We start from the raw sequence: 13,886 nt of genomic DNA on the forward strand, positions 1-13,886 counted from the left end.
GGTATGAGCCATCCTGCCTGGCTCACGATATTAAATAAAAGCAAATGGCACTCTAGTAGGAGCCCTGGCCTTATCATTAACTCACGAAGTGGCCCTGGGCCCTAAGGTACCTCTCTGGGCCTCAGTTCTTCGTGGGAGGTCCTCACTATGTTGCTCAGGCTGAACTCGCACTTCTCCCATCTGCCTCATCAGCCTCGCAAGTAGCTAGGATTATAAAGTGTGTGCCACTGTGCCCTGTGTTTTTTTTGTGTGTTACTAGGGATTGCACCAGGGCTTCATGCATATGAGGCAGGCACCCTACCAATGTGCTACGTCCCCATCCCTTCCATGTCTACTATTTTGGATTTGTATCTAAATTATGAAAAAAACAGATTTCTGAATAATTTTTGTTGGGCTAGGAAACTGACACTGAAAGTTTATTTTGAGCACTTCAAAAACAATCCCTCAAACTTACAAAAAAAGAGTTAACTTGTTTGTTGTTCCAGTTGAAAGAGAACCAAGGTATTCTGAACCTGCCTATAGCTTCAGTTTTCCCACGACCTAAGCGGAAGGACAGTGTGCTCTGCTCTGCGCCTTCCCGCTAAGTGCTCGGGTGCTTCCTGCCCACAGGAGGGCTGTCCGTGCCGTCACAGCTGGGGTGAAGACAGAACCACACAACATGGGCAGGAATGCAACAGACTGCTTTTGAGAGTCCTGCAAACTGTGCCTTTCCGCAGCAAGAACTGAGTTCCAGAGGGAGATTAGTGGTCTGACAGCCACAAAGGGTCTTTATCCTGCCTCCCCACCCAGCTGTGTGAACCTCAGCAAGTTCCTTAACCTCGCTGACCTGTCTTCTCATCTGTGAAATGGAGGTGACCATTACACCAGGGCCTGCAGCTAATAGTGTATTACACAGAACCTGTACACCAAGGCATTACTTTCCTTACTAATAAACAGTAAAGCTAATGCAGTTTTAATTACATATATAACAATTTATGGTCTACACGCAAAAGTAAATGTAAAAAGTTCCTTCAACATCAAGAAGTGAAAATAAAGACTGATCAAAATACTGTGAATTCTAAAACCTCTGAAATGAGCTATCTCTAGCTAAGTCCTCCTAAGATAATAACCACACCAGTATTAATTTACAATTCCAAGTGACTTAAGCTGACTCAATACTCCAAGCTGTTCACAGCTTTAAAAAAAATCCATATATTCAGTACAACTGTCTTACTTTTTGCAGTGATTAATGGAATCTTCTTTACCACTGCTGTTAGAAGTTGCTGGGAAGTCTCCAAATGGTCTGTCCTGGGAAGGGGGACAACAAGGCAGTGAGTAGGGAAGTCGTCTAGAGACACACAGACACACACACACACAGACACACACGCACAGTTACACGCACAGTCCCACCTTCCGTAGGTATCACAATAAAACCATTACATGTGCGTGTCTTCCCTGCTACAGACAGCCTTTGTAAAGGAATAGCGCTCCATGCTTCAACAGAAAATGTCAAGTATAAATAAACAGGGAGTGGAGGTGGAGGGGAAATAAGAATTAAGAAGTGTGTGCCAGGGATTTAGCTCAGTGGTTCCACCACCTGCCTCACAACTGGAAGGACCCAAGTTCAATCCCCGGTACAAAAAAAACAAAACATAAGAAGTACGATGCACACGCACCAACTCCCCACAATCATCATGTCCTGCAAATATGTACTGATAAAAACAAAAATTTTAAAAAGGAAAAAAAGAGTAAACAGATCTTGGCAAATTTCACAAATATCACAGATGTTTTATCTGCATTTTAAAATTAAATAGCAATATAATCTTTTTCAAGGTGACTGCCCCTGGATCAGAGAAGTTGTACCATATAACGGCTGTTTCAGGGCTGCTAGCCCTGAATGTCTCCACGCTAACATCAGTTACGCTGACTGGTTATGTCTATCTTCTGCACAAGGCTGAGACTCTTCTGGTCAGGGCTGGCCCCCACAGGGACTTTGGGAAGCACTTCTAGAAGCAGCAACGCCTGTGCATGGCTCACGAAGAGGCAGCTGTGTAAGAGCAGGCAAGCATGTGGATGCCCCTTACAAAACACGAGCACACCGAGGGATTCCTTGGGAGAAACTCCATCCCCACCACTTCCTTCCACAGAGAGAGGACAGAAAGAGCAGTAGTAGCTTGCCCAACAGGAACCCTGTAACCCTACCAGAAGCCCCTAGGGCTAGCTAAAATCAAAGGCCACCCCTAAGTTCATCGCTGCATAAAATAAGGACTCCAAGCTGTGCAGGGCTCATTCCACACGCTCAGTGGTCACAGGCATGACTGAAAGATCGCCATCAAAACGCCCAAAGCAGGACTCCCTCAGGAAGGACTGGAATAATTACTTAATGACATAGTTTCCCAGCTCAGAACTTTCTTCTGTTTTCACCGCTGTCTGGGCCTCCTTTGAGAGGCAGCTTGGCGCGGGGGTTTCTGGTTCAGTCTTCACTACAAGGGAGGAACACAGAGAGAGGAGCTGTCAGGGCTGGTGCCCACGGAGCTCCTCCAGCTGCTGTGGGGAAACAGCCAGGCACCAGAGGGCTTCTGTCACCACAAGGTCAGCACACAAGGGAGGAACAGATCTGGGAAGAACAGCTTCAGGCACACGACAAGGCGAGGACAATAAAATGGATGTTTAGATACTTCTTCAAGGGCCGCCCCATGCTGTGGAGACCTGCTGCCCACCACAGCACCACACTAAACTGCCGTGCCAGCTGTTCTGCTATTATAGCCTCTTCAATCCCATCCCCCAGCTAAGTTTACTGACTTTCAGCATCACCCCCATGCTCTGAAACACAGACGGCAAAAATCAGATCTGTTGTGCCTAGAAACTGACAAGCTAATCACATCAGGTTTTTAATATTACGGGTTGAGCGTCTTTCATCTGAATATCCTCATTTTCCAAAGTTGAAAACTTTCTGAGCACAGATGTCCCAAGTGAAAAATTCCACACCATGAAACTTTGTTTCATGTACAAAATTTAAAATACTGCATAAAATTACCTTCAATGCGTATATGAAACAAAATACCTTTCATGTTTAGACTTGAGTTCAATCCCCAAGATATTTATGTGTATGCAAATACTATGTTTCAGAGTCTGAACAATGTCTGAAATCTGACCCAAGCATTTGCAATAAAGGGTGCACGACCTTGACTACATCTACTGATGAGAAGACAGCAATGTGTCAGGTCCAGGGGCTGCTGTGCTCTCCTAGCACTCCTGGGTCAGAAGCCACGGCTGCACACTGCTCAGCACCGGCTCCAGCTCCATGCCCTGCCCTGACAATCCACCATGCACATCGGCGCCAAATAACCTCTTTGGTGCCATGACAATATTCTTGTATTTTCTTCTGAGCTTTCTCTTTTCTTTTTTTTTTTTTTTTGGTACCAGGGACCGAACTCCGGTCCTTGTGCTTGCAAGGCAGGCAGCAGAACCACTGAGCTAAATCCCCAGCCCTAAACTTTCTTTTTTAACCTTTCACATTCAGGTCTATGATCCAACTTAAGTTATTTTTGTTTATGACATAGGGTAAAGATAAGGTTCCTGTTTTCCCAAATGGATATATCCACTTATTCCAGTTCTGTTTACTGAAAAGACCATCCTTTCCATACTGATTCTGTCATAAATCAGGTTACCATATATATGTGGTTTTATATGCTGCTTTATTAATCTGCCTATTCTTGAGCCAATTTTAGTTTATTTCAAGTGCTACAGATGTATAATATATGTATAGGTTTGGTATAATTTTCCTGCTTTTTTCTTCAAGACTGTCTTGGGTATTTTAGGTATGTATGTATTTATTTATTTATTTTGGTTTTTTGAGACAGGATCTTGCTATGTAGTTCAGGCTAGCTTTGAACTCACTACCCAGCCCAGGCTGCCTCAAACTTGCAGGGTGATCTTCCTGCCTCAGCCTCCAAGTGTTGAGATTATAGGGGTATGCCACAATGGCCGGCAATCTATTTTCATACACATTTTAGACTACTCAATTTCTACACATAAATACCGCCATGCACCCTACTATCACTACCAATATTATAGGGATTACGGTTAAGACAACTGAATCCATGTCATTTTTTTTTTGGAGAACTGATAATATTCAAATCTTTCAATAAAGTATGATATATCCATGTTATTTAAATCCTTTAAATTTCTCTCAGAAACGTTTAGCTGACTGTTTTTAGTAGACTGTCCCAGCTTTCCTTATTTTTGTTAACTGATCTTTGGTGCTACTGTAAATGTTTTCTTTCGATTTCATTATCTAATTGTTGTAGCTAATAGATAAAAATTCAAATCATTTTCCTATCTATATTGACTTAAGTGATTCTTGCTAGTTTCCCTGCTAGAAGTGCGTATTCCCCTTACTCCTAGTAATTCTGGACTGCTCAGGAAGGTCAGGAAGGTCGCCCTGCCAGGTTGCCACGCCTGGTCCCTATTTTTGTCACACCTGTGCTCTCCCGGTGAGTCCCTAACTGGTCCACCTCTCCAAACAAGCCCTCTGAGTCTCTGCCTCTACTGCCCCCCCAACCTGCCAGGCCCCTTGACCTCTCCACAGGAAGAAGATCCACTTTGGTCAAGTTTGGCATAAAATCCACACCCATACAAAGTCCTGCCCCCGCTACACCTGACAACCTCAATCAGGCATCCTAGACTGCAGTACCTCAGCAATCATTTTCCACACCACTTACCTTGCATTTATCAATCACTGCTGTTGTTTACTGCAATTCTCTTCAACCTGATTATACATTTTCGGAAGACAATAATCATTCTGTATTTCTCTCAATTTCTAGATAAGCAGTCAGTACCTATTTGTCAAGTGACTGACTCACAGATGGTGAAAATTCAAAAAACTAAGATTATACTCAGACCTGCATAAAACTTTGGGACAAAAACACTGTGAGATCCCATGTACCTTTTGTAACATTTGCTGGAGCAGAGCTGGGGACAGCTGGAGCTGGGGCAGCCACAGGCAGAATGGGAGGTGATTTGCTGGTAGAAAATGACTGAACCACTAAAGGGCAAGAAAGGAGGAGAAAACAGAGACAGAAACTGTTTTGAATGAGATGTCCTAACACCTACATGGCAACCCCATATTTTCACAAACAGAACAATCTCAGGCCAACAGGAATAGTGAAGGTCATTTTTTGATATACAGAAGCCTGGCTGTTTATTATTAATACCAGAGTAACTGAGCTCTATCCTCAACTGTGAGAGTGCAGGCTTCTCAGTAAACTAAGAAAATAAAAAGCCAATAAATTTCAACTCTCACAAATGCTGAAAATGTTCCCCCTTGACTCAACTTCAGAAATAAGCCACTATTTAGAAACCAACAGGTTGTGCTTTTAGCCCCAGAGTGGGTGCTCTATGGTCCAAGGTACCAGGGCTGGGCCTCAGGAGCAAAGGACAGGCTGTGCAAGGCAAGGGCCGGCAGCAGCCGGTGGAACACAAACTTCTCCCAAGACCGAGCCCATGGCAGCCCAAGGGCAGGGGACGCACCTTTATTCACAGGCATCAGTATCGTCTGTAACCCTCCCGAGGTGTTCATGCTGAGAGGCTTGAGCTGGCTGGGAATTGTCAGAACAGCCTGCTGTGGATTGGACTGACTGGAGTGAATCTTTAACAATCCTACAGTAAATGGGAAGATAAAGCCAATGTAAAGACAGATGGTTTCTTTACATTCCCTGTCCTCTCTGCCACTTGTATTTTCTCCCAGGAGGAAGTTCCGGGACATTCACCCTTTCAGTAAATAAAGAATCAGAAACAGGAGGCCACAGGCACTGCAGACTTCACAATGAAACAGTGATGTGACAGGAATTTATCTATCTATCTATCTATCTATCTATCTATCTATCTATCTATCTATTATTATTTTTTGGTACCAGGGATCAAACTCAGGACCTTTCGCTTGCGAGGCAGGCAGTGGAACCACGGAACTAAATCCCCGGCCCAGGAATGATTTATTTTTAAACTGTCCCTGTCCTACAATCATAAAGTAATACAGAAAATTTCACAAACAGGTCGAACATAAAGGACAAAAAAACCCACCTGAAATCCTACTGCAGAGATGATAAGTATTAACATTCTCAGATAATTCTCCATGTTTATTTTCTATGACAGTTTGTTTTGTGTATAGCTGTGATGTATACTTACGGAATATAAAACTTTGTATTTTCACGTAGAAACTCTACTATTTAAAAACCTACCCTGGCTCCCAATTTCCTAAAGAATACTTTCAAAATTAGCTTCAAATCATTCAAGGTCCATTTTAATATGGATCCTACACATGTACATACTTCAGCCCATCTACAGTCATTAGTTTACATTTCCCATTTCTGGGCATCTCTTACTTTTCAAACATTAGATGTTCTCTATCATTCTAGAGAGGGTCATCCTCTCTCACTTTACAGTAAAGGTAATTTCCATCACTCAGTTAATTATCTTGCTGACTACAGACTTCTACACCAGAAGAAATTTTCCCCTAAAATTTTGAAAAGTGGTATTCCTACTTCCAGCATTGTTACTGAGAAGCTCGGTGATACTGTAACGCAATTTCTAAAATTTTCTTTTTCTCTTCCAAGGTCTTCTCTTTATTCCCGGTGTTTTGATTTCTTAAATTGTGCCTGGGTGTGGGCCATCTTTCCTTAACTGTGCTACACACTGCACCCTTTGAATCTCCAAGTTCCTGCCCTTCAATCCTGGGGGAAATGCCTGTTTCACGTAGGGATCATTTCCCTCTCACTATTTTCTTTCTGGAAAACTCCTTTGAGTCTAGCTGGAGCTCCCTGACGTCACCGAATGTTCCTACTCAGCTTCCACTTCCTGCGCCTCTAGCTCACTCTCAGCGCAGAGGGTCCTTTCGGAAGGGGAAGCAGACCTCTGCCCCTCCTGCAGCCTTGCCCCAGCTCCCTGCCGTGGCCTCCCAGGCCCTGGGATCTGACTTCATCTCTTGGCATTTACTCCCTTGAGGAATCCGCTCCAGTTCTGATGGTGACTTTGTTTTGAGCAGTTCAAAGCACACACATGGGGGCCAGGGATTTAAGCTCAGCGGCACCACCCCTGCCTCCCAAGCGCAAGGTCCTGAGTTCAATCCCCGGTACCAGGGGGAGAAAAGCACACACACAAGTTTAATTAAAAAACTGCTGGTTGTCTATAGGAAATAGTTTTGTCCTTCTTGAAAATGTTATACAGAAAGTTTATCAGCAACGTCTTGTAAGAGTAGAACTTCGAGCAGGAAATGGGAGCGGGGAGGCCATTCATTACTTAGGATAATCATTGCTTATATTTCCAATTCTACTCTGCTGCCTGACACAGGGCCTCCAACAAACATTGTCAGTATAGAACATGCACACTAACTACAACTTGGCCAGTTTTAACTGGGAGGTGAGAATTTTGGAAAAATTTATTCTTTTCTCTATCCAAAAAGTGGGTAAGGCATGGGCTTGCTATGCAGCCACATTCAGAATAACATCTATAACCTCTTATCCAAAGACAGGAAGGCGTGTGTGCACATGAGCGAAACGCTTTCTGTACACCAGTGCCAGCCAGTAAACTGGTCATTACTAATTTATAACAAGATTTAAAACAGAAATTAAGATTCTTTAGAAGCTTTTGTAACAGTTTGACACTGCTGTGACAATTATGAAAAATATAACCTTTGGTTTTCAGAGCTCCTCAGATTTTAACACAAAATAAGGGATTACAGACTAAAAACAAAAGCAGCGACAGTGATGATGATGGCAGCAGCTTTCTACAATCACTACTATAAACCAGATGATGTTCTATACAGGTACCCGACTCAGGCAATCCCCCTGATTTCATGAGGTAGGTATTATCGACCTCCTTTCTCCAGGTGAGAGCTAAAGTGAGCTACATTAACTAAGGCCTCAGAATTTGTCTCTATGTTACTCAAAGTAAAAGCTACTTTTTTGGGGGCCACTTAGTATAGGCAAAGATATCATAAGAATTTATGAGAGCAAAATGTATGCTGTTTTGTAATGAGTTTCATTCAAAATTAATCACTAATTTAAAAAAAACACGGTTCTTTAAAGAGAATAAGCTCTCAACTCTCCGTAAAATTACATTATGAAAACAATAAAATTCCCAGTAGGGTTCCAGGTGGCTATGGTTTTATTGTATCATTTTAAGATTATTATTCAAACTAGAAGTGAAAATTTTTTATACTTTCTGTGGTATTGGGGACTAAACTCAGGGGCACTCCACCACTGAGCTACATACATCTCCAGCCCTTTTTACTTTTTGAGACAGGGTCTTGCTTAGGCTGCCCAAGCTGGCCTTGAACCTGCGATTCTCCTGCTTCCCAAGGAGCCGGGATCACAGGCATGTGCCACCAAGACCAGCTCTGGGTTAATTGTTTTTTAATAGCTTATTAAATTAAGATCTTTCAAAAAGATTCTAGCCCAAAAAGAGAAACAGAAAGAGATGCAACTGACCTGAGACCGTGGCCTTCCCAGAGACAGGGTTCGGGGTGGATACCAGGGAAGCTGTGCTGACTACAGCGGGAGCCGCGGCTTTGCAGGTTCCCACGGTGGCCTGGCTCACACACACTTGCGTGTGCCCGGCAGTTTTCATCACAGAACCGACAGCAGATGAAGAGCCGGGGACTGTCCCTTCAGACTGCTCAGCCACAGGCCGGGATGAGGGAACAAAGAAGGGAACAGCGTAACTTACTTAGAGCAGTGCCTGTCTACCCGATAAACATTATGCCACTTAAAAAGGGATGGGTTCTCTAGCCAGTGGTTCCCATAATTTCAGATTTCATGGACCAGATGAGTTGGAGTATTGTAGGGTTACCACATGAAGAAAAATTCACCACTTACTGTATCACTTTATAAAAGGCTATTTCACCATTTTTTCTCAGAAAAAAATTTTTTTTACATGAAATAAAAATCAGACTTACGAAAAATTCACTGCAATGTTTTAAAGTCTATCACTTCATTCAAGAGACATCTACATGGCTACACTGTGTTAAATGCTAAATGCAAGGGCTCAGAGGTAAAAGCCATCAAGGAGGAAGGAGAGGGTCACTGAGTATGATCAGTGCCACAGCAGCCACAGGTGTGTATGTGGCCCCCACACACAAGACAGGGATGCTGCTGCTTCTGCCTAGGGATGCAGAGGTAAGGTATGGAAAAGCGTCAGGTAAGATAAATGGCACTGTGAAGGACCCTGCAAGAGTCAAGTCAGAAGAAAGGAGAGAAAGAGCATTTCCTGGCAGAACAGAACATACAGAAAGTCCGACATGGAAGAACATGGCAGGCTAAATAACTGCAAAGCAGAGTAGCACAGCTAGTAAGCAGATGGGTGAGTAGAAGCTATGTGAGAAGAAGCCTGAGAAGTAAATGGTCAGATCATAGACGTCTTTGGGGTTCCCAGACAATTCAGAGGGACAGTCCTTTCAGAAAAATGTCTTGGTTCTGCTGGGTATTTACACACAGAAGAATGAAACTTGGTTGCCACCTCATACCATACAGAAAGTCAACTCAAATGGATTAAAGACCTAAATGAGACTCAACCACAGGCTTAAATTCTGTGATCTTTTATCTTTTTGGGGGGTGGTACTGAGGATTGAACCCAGGGCCTCTTCTCTGTATCACAGCTCTTTTTAAAATTTTTATTATTATTATTAATATTATTATTATTTGGTTTGAGACAACGTCTTGCTATGTATCACAGGCTGGTACTGAACTCACTATGTAGCCTGTAGAAGACATGCCTGCCAGTACTGGGGGGCTATGAGTGGCTCCTGCTTCTTGCTTTCCCTATTTTGGCTATACTTTTTGTATCAGGAGTCAGACCAAAGCTCTATGTGACTCAAATGGACATGTCAGTTAGCAGAGTTGGGCTAGTATTGCTTCTTTGCTAATGGCTGTCACCAAGGCCTAAGCCCTGGTCTGTGAAGTGGCAGGGCTCTGCTGAGTTACGTGCGGCTGAGGCCAGCGTGACCCCAATTAAAACCCTTTCCCCTGAACTATGGCTTCTCACTGACCCGATGGGTTGCTTCCTGATTGCACCTGGTCCCAGTACCGGTTTGTTCCATCCAAGCAAGAGAAGCAGTGCCGACTCCCTGACAGCCCTGCCTGGCGCCATCAGGCCAGGTGCTCGGCAGTATCTCACAGATGCATTCAGGGCACACCCTGCTCCCTAGTCCTTCCCACCACTGTCCTCAATAAACCCTGGATGCACTTGAGGGCCTTTGTCTTTGCTGCCATCAGCAGCACTGACCAGGTCCCAAGACCCAGCCTCATCACTCTAAGTCTCCTTTCCTGTCTGTTCTTTAATTCACCTTGTGCTGTGGTGGCTTGAAGGCCAGGACCCATGGCAGAGGTCCTGATAATGTCCCCTTCCCCGTTCCCTACAGTACCCCAGGCAGGCCTTGAACTCAAGTGATCCTCCTGCCTCACCTGGCTGAATGCTGGGATTACAGGCACGCGCAACCATGCCTGGTTCTTTTTTTTAAATTTTGAGACAAGGTCTAAGTCACTAAGTTGCTCAGGGCTCAAACTTGCAATCCTGCCTCAGCCTCCCACAGTGTAAGCCACAATGCTTGGCAAAATTTGTAGTTCAGAACATAACAAGAAAGTGAAAAGGTAATTCAGAGTGGGAGGAAAGTTTTGCAAATCTGGGAAGAGACCTGCAACATGAATGCAGGACACATCCAGTGGTACATCCCTGTAATCTCAGCTACTTGGGAGGCTGAGGCAGGATTATGAGTTCAAGGTCAGCCTGGACAACTTAGCAAGAGCCTGTCTCATAATAAATATTTAAAAAGCTCTTGGGCCGGGGATTTAGCTCAGTGGTGCCGCTGCCTGCCTCGCAAGCGCAAGGACCCGAGTTCAATCCCTGGTACCAAAAAAAAAAAAGCTCTGGAGATGTAGCTCAGCAATAGCTTACACATACAAGCATGAGGCTCAGGGTTCAATATCCTGGACTGCCAAAAAAAAAAAATCTACCTACTCATCCATCCATCCATCCATCATACTCCTACAGTTTAATCATAAAAAGACAAGCCAAGTAAAACACAGGCAAAGGATCTAGATAATTTTTCCAAAAATATATAAATGTCCAGTAGATACATGAAGAGAGGCTCAGTATCATTATCAATCAGGGAATTTAAAATCAAAACAATGGAATACCTCTCACTCCTACCAAGATGCTAATTATTAAGGCAAAAAAGGCAAGAACAAGTATCAACAAGATGTGGAGAGGTGGGCGAGGTGGCACACGCCTGTAATCCCAGCACTGAGGAGGCTGAGGCAGGAATATTGCCACAAGTTTGAGGCCAGCCTGAGCTACACAGTGAGTTCAAGGTCAGTCTGAACTGCATAGCGAGACCCTGTCTCAACCCTGCCCCCGCAAATGTGGAGAAACTGGAGCCCTCATTTATTGCTGGTGGGAATACAAAATGGTACAGGTGCTTGGGAAACAGCCAGTTCTTCAAAAAGTTAGACATGAGTTATTGTACGGGCCAGCAATTCTATTCCTAGCTACACAGACAAGAAAATGAAAATAGTATGTTTATACAAGAACTTGTACATAAATGTTCAGAGGTCAAAAAATAGAAAACAATCCAAATGTCTACTAACTGATAAATGGATAAACAAAATGCGGTATTACTCATAAAACTGAGTATTACTCAGCTATGAAAAGGAATGAAGTACTGATACACTACGAAATGGATGAGCCTTGCAAGTGTTACACTGCACAAAAGAAGCCACTCAAAAGCCCACACGGACTGTGTTTGTGATGGGCAAATGCAGAAAGAACAGTCAGGGGTTGCTCAGGGTTGCTGGAGGGACTGGGAAGTGAATGCTACTAAGTATGGGTTTCTTTGGGGATAATAAAACCTGTTCTCAGATTAGATGATCAGCTTGCGAATACAATAGACACCACTGAAGTCTGTAACATAAAGAGGTAAATTTTACGTCATGTAAATTATAATTCAATTTCTAATTTATTCACCCCATATTTAATTTTTCATTCATTCAGAGACAGGGTCTTGGTACGTAGCCCAGATTGGCCTCAAACTCACAACCCCCCACTGTAGCTTATAGAGGGCTAAGATTACAGAATTGTGCCACGATATGTGACCATTTGAATTTTTTTTTAAAAAGCAGTATTTCAGGCCGGGGATTTAGCTCAGTGGTTTTGCTGCCTGCTGCTCAAGCGCAAGGACCAGAGTTTGATCCCCAATACCGAAAAAAAAAAAAAGCAGCATTTCAATCCTTGAAAAATGCACACTGGTGCAGCTGCTGGGTATCTGCCTCAGGCTCCTCCTACCCTTGGGTTTTATCGAGATTCCCCCACCACATGGGTTCTCACCTGCTGTGCAGGCCCGTTTGCTGAGAGGGCCACGGCGGGGGGAGCAGCAGCTGTGATGACCCCTCCTGCTACCCGAAGCATGGTGGTCCCAGGCTTTGAGAGTTGCGAGGTGGCCGGCACAGACTTCAAGGTGCTATCAGCTATTTTCATTATCGAAGCTTGTCCCCCGGGGGCTGCCTGCAGACACAGAACGGGCAGAAGTAATGGAGGTGCCCAGGTTAAGAGGCCCTCTTTATTCCGTACCTACATTTGAGAACTCAGCCAAGGAAGTCTTGCTAATCAAGACCGTAGGAGGTGCTTATGCACTTTTCCTCAAGCCTAAATTTTATGATCTTTGACCTATAAAGTTCCCTTACACTAATTCAGAACAAGTAAATGAACTAATTTCCAAATTACTATTTGCTAAGTATATAATCCACTTATTAATGTTCCACAGGCACTGAAGTAAAATGTGTATTTTGCTCTTAGAAAGATACCTAATTTAGCCTACCAACAGTGCTGTGGCTTGGATAGGCTTTGAAAAGTGTGCCCTGCAAGGGTCCCTGTGTAGGGAGGTGGGCCCTGGAGTGACAGTGAGCAGCTGTGGGACCCCCGAGAGGAGGAGCCAGGTGGAAGGTGACTGGGTCACCGAGGACACAGCTGTTAACAGGGATGGACGCTGGCTGTGTGTAGAGTCAGTTCACACAAAAGCAAGCTGTTAGAACACAGCAAGCCTGGTCCTGAGTCCCCCAGGCTTCCTGTCTCACTGCATAACCTCTTCTTTCTTGCACTCCCATCACCACGGCATTCCTGAGTTGAGACGTAGCCACAGGGCCACCATCAGAGGCCAGACAGACATGGCCACCTGATCCTGGGCTTTCAGCCTCCAAAACTCAGAACAAAATAAACCGCCTTTCTTCACAAATTACACAGGCATATATATTTAATTGCAGCAATAGAAAACGACTAATACACACTGTTATTTCAACTCAAATTCTTTATAATAGGCTCACTGAGCTGGGCATGGTGGTACACACCTATAATCCCAGCAATCACCAAGAAATCAAGAATAACAAATGCTGGTGCAGCTGTGGTGAAAAAGGAACCCTCCTACATGGTTGGTAGGAATGTAAACTAGCACAAACGTTATAGAAATCAGTACTCTATAGAAATCAGTACTCGGAGATTTCTCAAAGAACTACAATTAGAAATTCCATTTGATCCAGATATTCCCCATCCAAGTATCTTCCTGAAACAGCTAAAGACATTACAGCAGTATGTGCATACCAATGTTCATACCAGCACAACTCATAATAGCTACATCCTGGAAGCAGCCTGTATGCCAACAGGCAAATGGATAAAGAAAATGTAGGATCGGTCCAGAGATTTAGCTCAGTGGCAAAGAGTCTGCCTGGCAAGCATGAGGTCCTGAGTTCAATTCCTGCTACCAAAAAAAAAAAGAAAATGTACATAATGGAATACTCAGCTCTAGTGAGCTCAAGGCCAGCCTAAACTACATACTGAGACCCTGTCTTTAAAAAAAAAAAAAAAAA

At 43.9% G+C, this 13,886-nt stretch overlaps 1 protein-coding gene across 6 annotated transcripts in view; it reads right to left on the reverse strand.

Moving 5' to 3' along the window:
• Yeats2 (YEATS domain containing 2) overlaps positions 1 to 13,886 on the reverse strand; it is an 88,465-nt gene that overhangs the window by 6,890 nt on the left and 67,689 nt on the right. For all 6 annotated transcript variants that reach the window (XM_087186814.1, XM_087186815.1, XM_087186816.1 and 3 more), the window contains 6 exons: positions 12,355 to 12,531; positions 8,466 to 8,649; positions 5,512 to 5,640; positions 4,928 to 5,026; positions 2,360 to 2,462; positions 1,214 to 1,287 (listed from right to left, as the gene is read on the reverse strand). In XM_087186814.1, the coding sequence (XP_087042940.1) occupies positions 1,214 to 1,287; positions 2,360 to 2,462; positions 4,928 to 5,026; positions 5,512 to 5,640; positions 8,466 to 8,649; positions 12,355 to 12,531 (766 nt within the window). The remainder of the gene's footprint in view (positions 1 to 1,213; positions 1,288 to 2,359; positions 2,463 to 4,927; positions 5,027 to 5,511; positions 5,641 to 8,465; positions 8,650 to 12,354; positions 12,532 to 13,886) is intronic.

Source organism: Heterocephalus glaber, unplaced genomic scaffold (assembly GCF_053883595.1).
Source record: "Heterocephalus glaber isolate CG9 unplaced genomic scaffold, H.glaber_assembly_v1.0 deba00001504, whole genome shotgun sequence".
Classification (NCBI taxonomy): Eukaryota; Metazoa; Chordata; class Mammalia; order Rodentia; family Bathyergidae; genus Heterocephalus; species Heterocephalus glaber.